This window comes from Rhea americana, unplaced genomic scaffold, assembly GCF_003343005.1.
Source record: "Rhea americana isolate MKP2758 unplaced genomic scaffold, rheAme1 scaffold_241, whole genome shotgun sequence".
Lineage (NCBI taxonomy): Eukaryota > Metazoa > Chordata > Aves > Rheiformes > Rheidae > Rhea > Rhea americana.
Genome location: NW_028186359.1, coordinates 637,737 through 655,239, shown reverse-complemented (window position 1 = coordinate 655,239; position 17,503 = coordinate 637,737). Strand labels below are relative to the sequence as shown.

At 43.7% G+C, this 17,503-nt stretch overlaps 3 protein-coding genes across 7 annotated transcripts in view; 2 read left to right on the top strand and 1 right to left on the bottom strand.

The window, feature by feature from the left end:
• Positions 1–67: 67 nt before the first annotated feature.
• Positions 68–13,173, top strand: CAPZA1 (capping actin protein of muscle Z-line subunit alpha 1). Its single transcript, XM_085306567.1, has 10 exons — positions 68–133; positions 5,945–6,008; positions 6,296–6,347; positions 7,158–7,221; positions 8,574–8,780; positions 9,209–9,288; positions 9,733–9,811; positions 10,313–10,384; positions 10,975–11,037; positions 11,609–13,173. The coding sequence occupies exons 1-10, from the start codon at positions 95–97 to the stop codon at positions 11,747–11,749; spliced, it is 861 nt and encodes a 286-aa protein (XP_085162693.1). The 5' UTR covers positions 68–94; the 3' UTR covers positions 11,750–13,173.
• LOC146594960 (bifunctional apoptosis regulator-like) lies at positions 3,880–17,497 on the bottom strand. 5 transcript variants are annotated; one of them, XM_085306561.1, is made up of 4 exons: positions 17,317–17,497; positions 14,890–15,010; positions 8,139–8,252; positions 3,880–5,755 (listed from the first exon to the last, which is right to left on the bottom strand). In XM_085306561.1, the coding sequence occupies exon 4, from the start codon at positions 5,228–5,230 to the stop codon at positions 4,001–4,003; it is 1,230 nt and encodes a 409-aa protein (XP_085162687.1). In that variant the 5' UTR covers positions 5,231–5,755; positions 8,139–8,252; positions 14,890–15,010; positions 17,317–17,497; the 3' UTR covers positions 3,880–4,000. The 5 variants fall into 5 exon arrangements, with proteins under 5 accessions (XP_085162687.1, XP_085162690.1, XP_085162691.1 ...); XM_085306564.1 differs by having other exon boundaries at positions 3,880–5,566; XM_085306565.1 differs by having other exon boundaries at positions 3,880–5,078; positions 8,139–8,219.
• The window catches only part of MOV10 (Mov10 RNA helicase), a 9,115-nt gene continuing 7,383 nt past the window's right edge, over positions 15,772–17,503 (top strand). The window contains exons 1-2 of the mRNA XM_085306603.1: positions 15,772–15,933; positions 17,325–17,421. Of these exons, the coding sequence (XP_085162729.1) occupies positions 15,800–15,933; positions 17,325–17,421 (231 nt within the window). The 5' untranslated portion in view covers positions 15,772–15,799. The remainder of the gene's footprint in view (positions 15,934–17,324; positions 17,422–17,503) is intronic.

Here is a 17,503-nt window from a genome sequence, read left to right as displayed (position 1 = left end):
GCCGGCGGCGCTTCCGGCCCAGCCCCGGCGCCGCCGCCGCGCGCCGCTCCCGGCATGCAGCGCGCGGGGCCGGCCCGGTCCCAGAGCCGCCAAAATGGCCGACTTCGAGGAGAGGGTGTCGGATGAGGAGAAGGTAGGGACGGGGCGCGCCGCCCCGCGGCCTCCCCGCGGCCTCCCCGCGGCGAGGGGGCGGGAGGGGGACGGACCTGGCCCGGCCTGACTCGGCCGCCCCCTCCCTCCCTGGGCCGGGAGCGCTGCGGGGCGGCCCGCGCCCCGGGCCGAGCGAGCCAGGCGCGGGTGAAGCGCTCGATTTTCTGCACGGCGCCTTGTTACTTAGCCCTGGCTAGGGTGGCTCCCCGTGGCTCTCTGTGTAAAACAGTATCCGCCGCTCTTCGGCTTTCCTTTGCCTTCTGCTAGATCAGTAAAGCCAGCAGCCCGTTAAAGACAGGCCAAGAAGTCTGCTCAGCTCCAAACCACGAGGACCTTCAAAACCTGTCTTCTGCTTTTCTGCTTATTGCAGTTACTGCTATTAACTTTGCTGTGGATTGAAAAAAAAATGTACTGGATGGTGGGACTAAGCAGGAATAGATACCGAAACACTTACAGTTTTAGAAATGAAAAACAAACGGATTGCATGGGAAAGGGAAAATCTTACAGGCATCTTACAGGCAGCACTACGGTTTACATTACAAATGAGGGGACAACGTTTTCTGTAAGTCTGTAGACACTATATGTGTACAAGTGATAGTTAAAAAATTCTGAAGTTACTCTTTATTAAATCACAAAAATATATACAGATTTTTGCTTTCTTAGTGTTCTGAAGGAGCACATCAAGGCTCATAGATCTTCAAGGATCATGTGAGCCTGGAGTCTGCTTTCATTTCCCTCTCAAACTGCCAATATCAGCTTCACTGTAGTGACATTCCTCACGAAAGAACCACACAGAGCCCCAGGGTGCAATTCCTCCATTAATATTCCTGTAAGTATGGAACTAGGTCCATGCTATGGTTATGTGCCTGATCACTTTAAAACAAAACTAGTATGGTACAAGAGTCATATTTGTTGTGAAAATATTTCTGCTGTCTTTAAGCTACTAGTTATTCATCTTCAGCTGGCCAGGCAAGTGTTCCTGGTGTGTTTCATTGTAAAATAAGAGACTATCTTAGCCAAGCTGCTGCAGAAAGTGCTTCATCAGTCTTGCTTTTCACTGGAAAAACCTAAATGTTCACAGGAGGCAAGGAACAACCCTTATGATAGCCACCATGTTGCATGATTCAATTTTTAATCAATATTTATAGCTTAGTTTGTATTAACTTAGTAATTGAGGATTTAGCTTAACATGTTCTTGTGACACAATAAAAGCTGGAGTTAGATTCAAAGTGTTAGTTAAGAGCACTCAAGCAGTTTGAAATAAATATTGCAGAACAGAATTTTAACACATAACTGAAATTTATTCAATGCTGCATAAAATACGTATTTTATCTGTTGTCATTTGGTTGAATTTCACTCCAATTCCAACTACTGAAATTGTAGTCATCATTGCAGTAAATGTGAAAATTATGAATAAAACGCTGTAATGCTGAAGGTTTTGCTGGTACAGATTTTGAGAATGAAATAGAGGTGAAATAAGTTGTCTTTGGTAATGTGGCAAGTTATTAACAGAGCTAGAAGTAKTACTGGAGGCCCTGTTTGTAGGCTATGTCTAAACTATGCTCTTAACCTAGTTAATTTATTCTGAGAATGAGAGTCTGTGCTGCAAGAAGCTGAGATCACTTGGCTTTTCTTTTCCCTCCTGCCTTTACATTCACTTGAAATCTACAATTCTTTCAAAGCTACTTATGGGAAGACTTGTCCTTCTTCAGGAAAAGGCTAGCAGAACTGTATGTGCCCAAAGACTTTATTTGGAAGAACAGATGGGATTTTGCTTGAAACTGAAGCCTGTGTTCTACTTCATGTCTATGCTGAGGCAACCTAGTGTGAATTTAAGTAGTTCCATAATCGAAAGGGATACTCTTGAGGCAAGATTCTGAAAAAAAAAGACTTGCAGCAAAGATTTTTCTAGTATCCATTTGATAATCATTCTGACAAGTCTACAACTGTTTTATATTTCTTTTAAGTTTTGAGTTTGCCAATCAAAAACAACAAAATGAATTGTTCTTCCCTTTCACAAGCATCAGTTCTTTATTCTCTGTAGGCATATTTTAGGTAAGCTAAGGATACATGCTTGTTCAAGGCCTGCTGGAATGCATCTTACTGCCTATGTAAGTTGCTTCTGCTGTCATTTTGCTGGCTTGAACTAATGTTTGAGTAGCTTCCCTATTAGATGCTTTCCCCATTTTAGAAAAAGGAAGCTACTTTTTGCTAGCATACTGCATACAACCCAAAATGGTAATGAAGCACCAGGAAATAGGTCAGCTTGCAGAAAGTCTTTTCATGCTTCTGCAAGTGAACATCCTGCCTGCTGACACCACTTTGAAACTTATCAACTCTGAAAACGTAAGGAACAATAATTCAAATGCTTGACTTTAATCACTTTACTCTATTTCCCACATTGCACTCTTAATTTCAATAGTTTGACTTAAATACATTGTACTTTATTGCTCCAAAAGAGAGGCAGRTTTATACATAATAGAAGTGACCAGCATTCACTTACAGTCTTTGCTTTGTTTACGGCTGGTTTTGTGATGTTTGTTTGAAATATGGAGCCCTTACTGTGTTGATTTAATTTCACTCATCTTCCCAAGATGGAAGAATTTCTGGAAGACTGTAGAAATCTACTCTGCTAGATTTGAGGTGCATTATTATTAAAAGCATTTCATTCAGACTGTTGACCTAAAAGTCAATCTATTAAAAGAGTAGTCTCCTTTATGAGAATTCCATATACAGAACTATTCTGCAGCCACAACATTGTTGCATAAATATAAAGATTGTAAGTTTTACGGCTTTTTGGGACCTTGCTTCGTCCATATGTTGATTTAAGCACCTTGTAAAAGGGAGTCTGCTCAGCTGGGGAGTTAATTTGCAGAATGTATTCTAGTGCAATCATTCCATTGAAATGGATCTTGGCATGAAATGGTACAAGTACTGTATTTGAAAAGGCTTTAATACAGAGTCTGGTATGCCTGTATGCTTAAAGTTATATTAAAGGTATGCCTATGCGCTTACCCTTGCTTTCTTAGAAAAGCATGTGTTCCCTTTTGATCAGTCTTTCAACCATTTAGGTCTGGCTATTAGCAAAGACCACAAACAACACAAAGTAGCAATTTACCTTCTAGTTACTACTACATTATCTTAGTCACTATCTAAGCTTCTGATAGTGAAATTTAACTAGACTATGGAAACAATGCCACTATTTAAATAACTGTAACTAGTACACATTTTTCAAACTCCAAGAGCAACATTTTTAGCATTGCTGTATACTTACCAAGCTTATCTAAAAGCAGAGAATCAGGAGAGGAATGGTCTGACATTTCCTAATGTATCAACTGCATTAACTACTGCTTTTTTAGTTTATCATTCAYTTATATTGCATTTTAAGGCATAAAGGATGTTTATACTTTTTTTTAAATAGGTGCTAATTTGGAAAATGATCTATTTTTATCTGAGGCTCAATCCAGCTAGGACAGAGTTGCTATTTGATACTGTTGAAAGAAGCCAGTATACCTTTTGTTGAAAGAAGCCAGTATACCTTTTGCTTGGAAAGATGTATACTTCCTTTCATAGCTTGCTTTTTAAATTGTGATGTGACAAATCATAAACAACTTTTTAATTAAAACCTGGAAGACTGAGAAGAGCAAGTACATCGTGTATCATTCTAAGTGAGAGGTTTCATTTACCTAAGGCACCTGAATTTTAATAACACAAAACATGTATATTGGATTTTAGAACACAGTGCATTTTTATTCTCTTTAAAAGAGAATGGGTTTTCTTATTCCAGCTTCAGAGTTCACAGACATTTAGGTATTTTCCTTACAGTTGGCCYTCTCAGATATTTAGTGCATTACTTACAATCCAAGTTCCTTAGTTCTTTCACTATTTTGTGAAAGTTTATGATTGGACTACAGTACAATTTCCAATAAAACGCATACTTCCAAATAAACAAAGGAATAAGATGCCACAGAATAGCACCAAGTAATCCTTGAGTGGACACGTGCCAGAAGTGCTTGCATGCTCTGCATGGAATAGTTTGCAATTCTTTTCTTGACCAGATATTCCAAATGGACAGTAGTTCTAGAAGAGAGAGTAGCATGGCATTGATAACAAGAAACCATGATGTCCAGTAATGAATCCCTAGCCAGTTCCATGCAAATTCAGCAACTAATTGATAAGCCAACATGAGCTTAAACAGAAGTTTTCTCCATTGCTTCCAAGTAGGAGGTTTAAGATCTGAAAGTTTGTGTGCGTCCACTCCGTGTTCTTGCACAGGACATACTGTATGGATGAAAGGCAAAAATGTTTCTGTGTAATCAAAATAGTATATATACAATATTCCAAGTCTTGGGGAGGTGCTTAATGCATGCAGCAAGAACGGCGTGGGCTTGGGTTTTGCAGCTTTGTATTCCCAAAGACTGTAATGTTGCTTTTCCAGTTGCACATTCTTTAATTCCATCAGAAAAGTTTCTTTGTGGCTACTGTTGTCTAGACTGTAGCTTGTGCTCTCTGCAGGACAAGGAGACTTCAGATGGACAAGAGGATCCTGCACTGGCTGTTTGTTCTCAATCCATATGTGAATATGTGGAATGTTACTTACAGTAACTAGAGAGGTCAAAATCCCCAAGAATAGCCAGCCCCACTGCTGGCTAACTTTCTGACCATTCCCGTGCTTATGAAGGACATTATGAGCTGTATCACTTCTCTTCCTAGCCGTGCCTCTTCCTACAGTGTTATCTCGAGACAAAGTTTYCATAGCTTGGTGGAGCCTAGGACTAACCTGTGAAGGATCTCCCAGTTCCTGCYGAGGTTCTGATGGTCTGCATTCCAGAGCGTGATTTGCCTCAGAGTTCATCCACCATAAGCATAGGCATGGCTGGCAGGTGTTGTCTCCAMTATTCAGGGTGTAAGAACTGACCAGGACTGCACTACAAGAGGAGCAAGGAGAGTCATCTGCTGACATTTGGAGAGTTTTTTTTGATGCACTGTCCATTTCTGTTGACTTGTCAGATTCATTTTGGAGCTTTCTGTCACCTTCCACATTTCTGTCAGTTTCCATCTTTTTCCTTTGCATCTCCATACTGCCCTCTGCATTCTAAATACATCACTGTCTTTTCAAAGACTGTGAAACATAATTAACTCAGAAAGCAGTCCCGTGGTAGTTGATAAAATTGATTTGCTGTTCTATTTCTAGAGGGATCAACCTCTCAGTCTTCACACACTGTTTGCTGCTAGTCAGTGGCATCTCCTTCAGCCAGTCATCAGCATCAAATGAGTTGCATCATAGGGAATCAATGAGTCTCATAATGTGTGTTAGATACTCCTTAGCTACCTGGTTGTGCTGTAGGCTGCCATCTAGTTGCTGTGTGATTTACCACAGTGACTTACTATTTTTTATGTATCTTGACGTGGGTTTCTGCTAACAGGGATTGGAAAAAGCCACTGTTTTAGTAATGTCACCAAGAAAAGTGGCTAGCATCCATGTTCTTAAAAAACAAACAAGAAAAGGTACTGTGCAGGTTGAACAGTTCACATTTTCCGCAGGTGTCCACATTAAGTTTGCACTTCTTGCTGAGTATATTTAGAGTTGTTCTGCTCAGTTGCACTGAAAAGAAATCTCATCTTGTATGAGACTGTTCTTATTTTGAAAACACATGCCTCAACCTTTCCCTAGATCTAGCACTCTGATTTGGTATTGTTAGTGAATTGCTTCAATGTAGGTTGTAGCTGTTTTTASCAATTGTAACTGGTCTTTTCTGTCAAGTTTGTTAATTTCTCTTCTGCTTTCTTGTAGGTGCGCATAGCTGCAAAATTCATTACTCATGCACCCCCTGGAGAATTTAATGAAGTATTCAATGGTAAGGAAAGAAGAATGATCTGTTGGACTTTCTTCATGTTAAGTAAAGAAGAATGATCTGTTGGATTTTCTTCATGTTTCAGTTGTTATGAAAGCATATAGCTATGTCATATACTCCTTTTAAGGCCAACAAATACAAATGAGAAAAAAATATATTGTCATTCTATGACTACGTGTGCTTAATGATTTAATCATTTTAATGGTTGTATTTATACAGCTAAAATTGAAATGCAAGAGAAACATTTGATCAAAAAAATCTAGTAATCTGTATGTTTTTTTTTTTCTCAGATGTCAGGTTATTGCTTAGCAATGACAATCTCCTCAGGGAAGGAGCAGCACAGTAAGTACTATTGTTTCAAATATACATCAAATTAGCATCTTCAGCACGTTTTCTTATAATTCATCACAAAATGATGATTAAGTCATTTGTGGTGTTGAGAAAAAAAACTTCTGTAACTTCTGTCTCAAGAGAATATAATGAAAGACATGGCAGATTCTTTTAAAAAGGCTGAAACTGGAATTCATGGCAGAGGCCATATAAAACTGGCAGGAAGGCACTCTGCTGAAACATTTAACTGCAGCAGGAATGTCAGATCTTGGTGAAGCATTATTTGTAAAGCAAGTGAAGCCTGAAATACTGAGCAATCCTTAGTCAGAAGTTTGTTTTGTTTTTGGGAACTACCCTCAAGAAAATTGTTTTCAGAATATTGTATTAACTTGCTTACTCTCATCAGAAGGCACCTAAAGGTTATGCTTACAAGGTTTTTGATGCCAGGGTTTGCTTTGAGCTATGTGACATGTCAGTCAGCAGGTTTTTACAACAGAAAGTTGCCATAAATTAGTCAACTCGTTTACCGTGCTACTAAATTGTAGCTTCTGCGCTCCTGTTTTGTCTTGGCCTACTCATATTCCTTTAGGCACATTCTGCTTCTGAACTCTTATTTTCCTGGTCATCACTAAATAAACCTGGCTTTAGATTTTTAATTTTTATAGCTATCATTAATAAAAATTGAAAAATCTTGTAAGAGTCCTAGTGTATATTGTCTGCAAAATTGGACATTTTTTCTGTAGTTTAAGTCCCACTATATACTTATTCCTAAGTGAAAAATAACTGTACAGTTACAGCTCATGTTCTTTCAATTCTTAACAGTGCGTTTGCACAATATAACATGGATCAATTCACTCCAGTGAAGATAGAAGGATATGATGATCAGGTACGAAAGGTTTGGGGGGGGGTTCTTTTTTGTACATGCCAGAGGTTTGTATTACTGCGCTGCGCAAGAGTAATAAATACTTGTTTCCTAAAGATCTTGTAAGTTGTGGGTAGGATAAAACTAGTCATCTCTCCTCCCTCCYGCCCACATCCTTATATTACCAAATTTTTACCCTTATAGAAGAGATATAGGTGAATTGTTCCCTTAAAGCTTTGTCTGTTACTAACTGGTAACTAATTTATTGTTCTTTAAAGGATGCTCAAGTCATTGAGATTCTAGTTAGAGTCTGAATGATTAAAGACTGCTCTTCATTTAAAGCTCATTTACAACTCCTTATGTTACCKCACACTCACAGTTGCTACTGAAATCAGTAGTGAATTCTTAATAGTATTTGTCAGTTGTCTTCATTTTTAACCATCTCCAGTCACCCTAAGTATGTTGTATCTTTGATTATAGCAATCTAATACTATCCAATCTACACCAATAAAACTGTTTTTGCATTTCCCTTTATAATACCTCTTATAAAGAGGCAAGCTGGAGAAAACTGGTCTTTCCAGAATGGCCCAGGCTTTCCTTTAACCTCTTGATGACTACAAACAAGTGTGACATTTTACAGGGAATGAACAGGCCTAGTTTATTTTGACGGGAAGCCCTACAGAAGATAGAAAGCTGGCTTGGCCATCTGTTCTATTCTCTGAGCTCAGTACTGACCTAGCTTTTACTAGCTTCCTAGATATGTTCAAAGGAGGCAGATCTTGCAAGAGGTCTGTCTAGAGAAATAACTTTGACAAGAGAAAGTTGCTGTACAGCCTGCAAGGGGGAGGAGAGGGGAAAAAAAAAGTTTGGGAACCTAGAGAAATCTTGTGAGCAAGACAAAGATAGAGCTGTGTGTATTAGAAGCAGCCACATCTACATACCCTCTCGACTGGAAGGAAAGCCGTTGCAACATAGAACGTTACAGTAAGTGGTAAATCCCAGAGCAAGATTCTTCATTTCCTCTAGAAATGTAGAAGGAACAGGGAAAGACATAACTTAAAAAAAAAAAAAAAACAGAACCACCTGTCTGTATTGTAACTTTATGCTAAATATATACAACACAACTGTAACACAACCATTTTTGGAACAGAAGACTAAGTGCAATATTACTGTGAAGAGCCAGACTTTACCTACAGTCTCACCACAACTATTCTGTCCTTAGTTGAGATTACTGTTGAAGGTCCTTGTTCCTTTACAAGATACTACAGCTCAATGAAATAATCTATTGAGACAATAATCCATTAGTCAGAGAGAAGCCCCAAACACCACATTTATAGCAGTGTAAGAGCTTCTTAATTTTCACTCTTATTTTCCAGGTCTTAATCACAGAACATGGCGATCTGGGCAATGGCAGATTTTTAGACCCAAGAAACAAACTTTCTTTTAAGTTTGATCATTTAAGGAAAGAAGCAAGTGACCCCCAGCCTGAGGACACAGAAACAGCTTTAAAATCATGGAGAGATGCTTGTGACAATGCATTGAGAGCATATGTGAAAGATCATTACCCCAATGGCTTCTGTACTGTTGAGTATCCATCTTGTTTCATTGAAAACTTTGCTTCCTGTTGATCAGTACTTTAAAGGGCCTTTGTACTGAGCGGTGCTGTTTGAATTGTCCAACTTCACTAGTCTCTGTATTATTTTCCTAATTTTGGAACAAGCTCAAAAAATGGTGCAAATATATTGATATGCACACAGTGGTGAAGGCTTATTAGACTTTATTTGCTCAGGGGCATGCCTGCACTGCACCTTAATGTCTGCAGTTAAGGAAAAGGAGGCATAATTTGCACATACATGCAAGTAGAAGTGTTGGGCAAGTTAGCTRGTGATGTGCATGCCCAGTGACACAGCACAACACCAAGCCTCCACAATGCTGTCAAGAACAGAAAATAGCTCTTCTCAGCTTTTGTGGTATGTATTACAGAACCTGTTTTAACTTTTTCTAAATACAGGTTTATGGTAAATCTATAGATGGTCAGCAGACAATTATTGCCTGTATTGAAAGCCACCAGTTCCAGCCCAAAAACTTTTGGTAAGACTATTTAAACATACTGTATTTTCTTCCTTTCCTAGACCTCAAACACAAACTCTTCCTCTCTCTGGCTCTGACTATCTGAAAGTCAARTTGGTCTTGCGCTTCCCAGTCAGTTGTTCTACTTGTGGTCCATTTTCCATGCAGGCCCCTTAGCACTTCCTTAAATACTCCAATATGGCTCAGTGACCTATCCAGAAAGAAAAGTATTAGCAGAGCTGGATAGTTATCCCCTTACGTGTTCCTGAGCACAAGTGCATCAGAGCCAGCATGAAACTTCATTGTTTTGAACTGTGCYTCAGAAATGAAATTCAGTGCCATATAAGGCATTTTAATGTTGATCACAAAGCAGTACRAACACAACAGAAACATGCTTTTGTTGATTTGGCCCTTTTTATTGTTAGAGCTTATTGTAAATACAGGCTTCATGGTGGTTGTTTTTAGGAATGGTCGTTGGAGATCAGAATGGAAGTTTACCATCACACCACCAACAGCTCAGGTGGCTGCTGTGCTCAAGATCCAGGTGAGTTACATTGTCTGGCAATAACTAGAGAAGCTGCATTGCTGCTTCTCTTATATTGATATGTTTGGCTCAAAAATGAGATGCTGAAATACAGCAAAGATGTCCTTTAGAACCAAGATGCTATTAAACTATACAAGTCAAGAAATTAATTCTTAAAACTTCAGCATTTTAAACATTGCCTAAGATCTGGCCTGTGGTTTAATACATAGCATTACCCTATATGCCTCCAAGTCTGCTTCGCTTTATAGGGCTAAAAACTATACCATGGATTCTTTTATAATTGCTCTTATTTCAACTCTAGGCGTTTACTGCATTAACATAATCTTGAACAGGCTTGACAAAGAATGAAACCTTTTAGAAAATCCATCCTGCTTTTAGTCTCCACGTAAGCAGAGAAGACTGGCACAACAATGCTGTTGTGCCATTCTGGTAGCATTTTGGGGCTCTAGGGTTTATAAAATGAGTGTTAATGATAACCTGTATTTGTTTGTCTTTGTTCAGGTTCATTATTATGAAGATGGTAATGTTCAGCTGGTTAGTCATAAAGATATCCAGGACTCTGTACAGGTTTCAGTAAGTATGATAAGATTTTTTTATATATATATAATAAAGCAACTATTTACTTTCTTGAACATCGCACTAGATGTATGCTTCTATGACTACACTCTTGACTAAAGCGGTTCTAGAGTGACATATCTGTATAGGTGTAGTGTTCAGAGTCGCATGGGAAGCAGGTTCTTCTGTTGCTTAAAATCAGACTATGTTAAATATTCATTTACTATTGGTCAGCTTATCATGGAAACATCATTTAAAGGACAGAATATGCCTTTCTGTCTACATGCAAAGGAAAAAATAGTAYGAACAATGCACTGAGTAAATAGTCTTATAGTGACAGTAGAGGGAGCAATAGCCACAAAATCCCTGGTCTCTATATCAATGAAGGTCTGCTTCCCTTTTGCTCACAGTAAGGTGCAGCCCTGTTTCAGTTTGGAGTATAAGTTCTAGCTAGTACATACTTCTCTCTTGCACCCCACTGAGTCACGTCTATAATAACTAAAAGTCATGTCCACTTCATGTGTGCACTGCCTGTCATTTGAGACTAACTATATTGAGTAACTTACATTTTTTCATATAAAAATACGTTTTTCCTCTTTGCTCTGTAGAGTGATGTCCAGACAGCTAAGGAATTTATTAAGATAATAGAAAATGCAGAAAATGAGTACCAGGTAAGATCAGACATTGTTAAAAATAAATGTGGTGGAATTATATCAGTGTCAATTAACAAAAATATGACCACCGTAATTCTGTTTCTAACTTAATATTGTTTTGACTGTAAGAATTACTTAGGAAAGAGCAGTTTTATTTGTTGACAGAGTATAGTAATGAAGCTATATGTTGCTAATAAGCAAAGCTTGCCATATATTTATTTTAAAGCATTACAGATGATGTCTGGAGCAAGCATGGAAGGGATGTGGGCAAGTTTAAATACTTTCCTGCGTCACAGCTGAAAAATACTAACAAGGAAATTTGTGATGGCTTTTTACATTGTCCTAACTTGTGTGCAAGAAGGAGACCTGATGCAAATAGTCAGTCAGACACCTGAGGAAGAAATGCTACATTCACAGAAGAGTTTAACAGAAACCCTTTCTCTTGTGCACACACACTGGTGACTTTGCATTATTAATTAGTTGGTAGTGTGCCTTCCCCTTATAGAAGGGGTTCTGTGGCTTTAACACCAAGTCATGCTTTTTTGGAGTATTCCATTACTACTATAACTGAACCCACTTGCCATTACAGACAGCMATCAGTGAAAACTACCAGACTATGTCAGACACCACATTCAAAGCCTTACGCCGGCAGTTACCTGTCACCCGCACCAAGATCGACTGGAACAAAATCCTCAGCTACAAGATTGGCAAAGAAATGCAGAATGCTTAATKCAGAAATTATGAGATTTATTAAATGTTTGTGTGCAAAAAACACAGGAAGAAATGTGATCTTATGCCAAGTAGATGGTTTCTAAACCAGTGCAGCATTTTTCTAGGGCTTTCAAAGTTAACAGGTTTTCTAGCCTCAGAGAGARCTGTGGAACAAATAACATCGTGTTTTGTGTTCTCTCCCATATAAACTTCCTATTGTGACTGCATTTACTGGTAATTTTAATTAAGCCACATTCACAGTTCAGAAATACAGCTGTTTTCCATCATAATTGTACCAGTTGGAAAACTTGCTAGCTGCAAAAGCCCTATGATAAATACAACTGAGGGTGTAGAGCATTCCCTTCACCCATATACAGCACTCCAGGTACTCCAGTAAGTTTGTCAAATCTGCCAACAGCTCAAGGCGCTATGCTGCAARATATAATAAATGCAAAAGACAGTAAGTTCTCCCATGTATCCTTACTACTGACCTCCACAAAGCAAAAGCCTGTAGGCTTAGATTTTACTATATGAAATGAGTTTACAAGTTCCCCTACAGAAATCCCTACACAGCCAGCTCTTCCAGGGATGTAGCTTTTTTTTTTTTTTATCTGAAGATTTGAGCCATGTTATCTGTAAGTGAATGTCTTTGCTGTCCCCTCCTCCATGTATGTACGGTTATCAGACATCTGCATTTTTATAGAACTAACGTTTTTTGTTGGATGGATCACTGCTGATCCCTTTAGTCTGGATGGAGATTAAAAATGCAAATGTCTACAAAATAATAGGTATGTTGTGCTTTAATGCTTTGTGGCAGGTTCCTAGAATTTGTATCACAGGTGTATGAATGGATAGTGTAYAAAATAAATAAACTTGCACCAAAGTGAGAGAAGAAATCCTTTCCATTTTGTGTCTATTGTGGCCAGTTTCTTCTTACACTTAATGGGGATGTTGGGCTTAATCTCTTCACTGCTCTCTAAAACCTTATTCTATGTTACTTTGTTTTTCTGTAAAATCAAAAGTAGCAGTCCCAAGCAGCTTCTTTTAACAGGAGGTTGGAGGGACATGTGGATAACTTTCTCAGTCAGAACTCAGAACATGGATTCTCTGTRAAATGAAACCTCTGTAGTTAATTCACTTTGCTTTCTTTACACTTGTTTCTCACTTTGCCTTTTTGCAGGTTGTTTTTTAAATTGGCTGGTGTCTTCCTATTTTTACATACACAAGGAAAGGGGTTGGGAAGATGGGGTGGGACTGCTTGTGCATTACACTTCAGGTTTTGCACAGTAATACCCCAGTATAAGTGTGCCAGTGTTCTATCCTATGTGAGAAGTTTTGTCCAAATAAAATATATTTGTGTTTGCTGTTAAGACTGACCATTTATCCTACAGGCATCCTCTGTATCAAATAGTCTAGTAGAAATACACCGGTCTTTGATTTAAAGCCATTTGTGTCTGTCCTTTTATGGTCTCACTTCTGTAAATTCATGATCAAGGTAAAACTGCAGGTGGTATCTTAAGTACCCTGAAAACTGGGCTGATATTGCTTGCAAAGTTAAACTTAAGTTAAAAGTAGTCACCTGGCTCCAATTATGTCACACTTGACCCTGGAGAAAAAAAATAGCAGATAAGGTTATTTCACTGATCATTTATATCTTATTATAGCACCCACATAGCTTCATACTTAAAAAAAAACTTGGGTTGTTAAACGCAACCCCTGGATACGTCCTGTATTGGGTGCTTTGGACAAAGCAAGACTTGCCCTGATCTGGTCAGTTACACACGCGGCTGTGCTAAGAGCTGCTCGGGCTACTGTCTCTGCCGCTGGGTGTTTGTTCCTAGAAGAAATGAAACGCTGTGAGCATGAGCGCCTAAGCGGCTGTAGTCTGCCTGGCTCCCATCCCAACCAGACAAGCACTGCAGCAATTCCAGGAATGTGAAGCTGAAGCAGGGCCCAAGATAATAGTGTCCATACAGTAGAGCTTTTATCTCCCAGCACAGCCTAAGCCACACCGCTAGTCTTTCCCTGCTCTAAGTTAGTTGCACTGCAAATAGTTCGCCCCCATTTGTCCCTGCTTTAAGACAGTCTCTCTKCTCCTTTCTCTGAATTTTAGCTAATCATTCTTTAGGGCCAACTCATTCCCTGTTATCTCCTCACCTTTCTCCCYATCATCATCACTACAGCAAAGACTCAGCTGATCCCAATTCTAGCTGCTTCTCAGCTCCTATTTCTTTCTTGGAGAAACAAATTTGACACAGCTCACTCACTGCCAATAAGGCATTACACAAGCGCAAGTGGCGACACATACCTAAAGGCATTTCAAAGGTTAAAACCATCAGGTATTCTCGCTTGAGACCAGCTACAGAACAATGTATGTACTGGGCTGCTTCAGTTGAGGTGTACAAAAAGCCGATGCCTTTTTTAAGCAGGCAGCATGAACTCAGATCTATAACAGTGCCAAGGCACTGTAATTTGACTGACTCAGGAAAGCTGAGTGAAAGAGCTTTCCCATCCCAGTTCTGGAGAAAGGATCCSTACCAGCCCCAAGGACATCTGCTGCACTGCCCAGATGACCGCAATAAGGGCTCCTTTATGTGCTTGCAAGAGCAAAGCTTAAAGTTTCAGGACTGTACCTCCAATGCATGACAATTACTGAGAAGAAAGCAATTTTATGAACTCCAGAGGTTGCAAAATAGAGACTAAGTAAGTACACAGAGCACTGGAATAGGACTGTGATCTGTGTTGTCTTCCTACCTATACCCCATTTTCTACAGCCCCTGGATAGGACAGTGATCCTCACTCCTTTGGTAAAGTACTCTTAAGAGCTAATAAAGGAGCAAAAGGGCCTTGGAGTTAATTGCTGCTTCTATAGCTTGTGCTCAAAAGGCTGAGAACTAGCTTTAACTACAAACTGCATCCTTCAGATAGAAAAGCARTTTCTGCAGAAGAAGTCACGTGCAAGTTATTCAAGTCTCAACACAGCTCACAGTGTGTCCTTGCCCAGGGTACAGGCAGACGGTTGTTTTGGAAGCCGCTTAGAGGCCTCCCACACCTGCGAGGGGGTCATGCAGTACCGCAGCCTGCCAAGCCTCCGCCGGGCAGCAGCACTTTTCAGAGAGAAGCCCCCTAGAACTAAAGGCGTAAAAATAGCAGACTTACCTCAAAGTCCTTTGGCTACAGACAAGGCARAATCAACACATTAAGTAGCACTGCAAGTAATCCGAGGGCCCTGAGCCACTTCACAGAAGCAGGTCTGAGATCACCCTCCACACTGAGCAGGCTGGAGATTTAAAGCACAGGAAAYCAGGGGCAGAGCCAAACAAGGAAAGGAGCTTTTGCTGCTGCTGCCCTATTTATAGGGCAGCAGTGGGAGCGCTTATCCCTCATCATTGGGAACAGTAATGCAATGCACTTGGGCACCGCTTCTCCTGCCAGTAAGCCTTGGCAGCTGCTCTGAGCTTACAGAGCCTGGGTTCCTCTCCCTGAGGGCAACTGGTGTCATGGCTCTGGGCCCAAGCTGACCAACTGGCCAAGACTCTGACACTTGGCGACTCTGCTTTCCCAGGCCCCTGCAGACCCTTCTCAGGGCATGCATCCGTTACCTTTCAAGTAGCTGTGAGAGCAGGGAGGATGTGAACCCCTGCAGSTACCCCAGCAACCTGGGGCACTCCAGCCCGGCTCTGCATGCAGCTGGGGCAATTCATGTTTTCATAGCAGAGGTGAATCCCCCAGCGGGGACCCTCCGCTCACACTCTGGGACATGGGACCTGCGGCTGGCCTGGGAGCGCTCGTGCCCGGGGCAGGGGGAGCCCCGGGGCAGGGGGACGAGGCTGCCGGGCACGGGGAGCTCGGGGCTCGGGGCTGCAGGGGCCCCGGGAGGCTGCCGGCAGCCCGGGCACGGGCGGCGCAGGCGGGCAGGGGCCGCCCCAGCCCAGCCCCGACGGGGCGGGCGCCTCGCCGGGGGCGCTGCCCGTTTCGCTTTCGTTTCTTCCCGCCGCGCCGCCCGGCTCGGCTCAGCCCAGCCCAGCTCAGCCCAGCCCAGTGCAGCTCAGCCCAGTCCAGCTCGGCCATGCCACGGTGCAGCGTGAAGGAGGCGAGGCGCTATGGGGAGCAGTTCGTGCAGTTCCTGCGGGACACGGGCCGGGAGGAGGAGAGCCAGCGCGACACGCTGCGGAGCATCTACACCCAGGAGTTCCGGGCCAGGTGAGAGCCCAGGCTGGTCCCCCTCAGGCAGCTCCGGCAGCATCGCCCCATCCCYGGCCAGCATCACCCAGCTCCCGAACCAGCATTACCCCGCCTCCAGCAAGCATCGCTCGACTCCACCAGGCCAGCATCGCCCCGTCCCATCCAGCATCGCTTGGGCCAGGGCAGCTGGGCCCAGGGCTGGTCTCTGGGAGTGAGGATACCCCCCGGAGAGCAGGTTGGGCTTCGGGTCTCTCCTGGGCCACCAAGTGGGAGGGATGGAGCCGGCACACGCTTCCTGAACAGCGAGGAACCACGCAGGCTCCAAACGCAGGACMTCCACGCTCCCTGGGCGCGGGGGAAGCGGCGTGGTGCCGGTGGGGCTGCCTGCCTGCTGCTGGGCTGCAGATGCAGGGAGCAGCAGAGCGGTCCCCGCCGGACACGGCCCTCTGAGCCCCTCTGCCTCACCGCGGCTCTGCCGCGACGATCTCGGCCACCGCAGGCAGCGCCCCGGCAGCCACGACGGCACAGCCGCCAGCACCCGCGCCCGGGCTCYCCCGCCAGCACCGGCCCTGTGCAATGTCACCACCTTTAATCATCGGCCAAGTCTGGGCGCAAACTGCCAGAAGGCTGCGGAGATGTGCTGTGTGGCGCGGGAGGAAACGGCGGGCCCAGGAAGTGGCGAGCCAGCACCTTCGAGACGCTGTCTGCCTGCGGCGGGCGCCTCGGGGCTTGGGCTGAGCCGGGAACTGCCAAAGCAGTTCTCTCCCGGATGCTCCCTGCGCGGCCCAGCCCTGGGCACTGCCCCCGCTGCGGGGTCCCTGCCCCTGCGGCACATCCTCCTCCGGCCAGCGTCCCTGCCCCACTGCGCCCCATGCACGGGCAGCTGCGGAGGCTGCGCGCGCCGTCGGGCCAGGCAGCGACGCGCCGGCACGGCCACGGCCCGGCTGCAGCACGGCCGCGGCAGCATCTGGACAGCTGCGGCACAGCCACGAGGGCCACRTCGCTGCTGGGACAGCTGCAACACAACTGGAACAGCTGTGGCACACCTGGAATGGCYGCAGCACAGCTGGAAAGGCGTCCGAGCAGCCCGGCCCCAGGCATCCAGAAACGCCCCCGCTCGCCAGGCCGGGGTCCCGCAGYGCCCACCCCGGCCGTTTGCCGCTGCACCGCCGAGTCGCCCGCGGCTCTGTGCGGACACCACGCCCCAGCCCCACTGCAAAGGGGCCCCCGAGCCCCTAGGTAGCGTGAGGTTCGCTAGACCAGTAAATCCYGCAGTATTCCAGCCCAAGCTGGGGAGAGCATGTGAGCCATAGCAGCCCGCGGGGGTGCAAGACCTGAGCGGCACCAGTGCAGCCGAGCCTCTGCTCTCCCCCCCGCACCGARACGCTCTCTCCCTCTTACCTGTGCAGGACTGACACAAAAATGCCCAATTTCTCCTGCATCTTGTATGCCCTGAGGGTGACCCACCGTGCACAGGTGCACRGGGTGACCGTGCACTTCAAGAAGGTAAGGGAGGCTGCCGTGCAGGCGGCGCGGTGGGTCCYGCGCCCGCGGCGGTTCCCGCGCCCGTGGTGCTTCCCACGCCTGC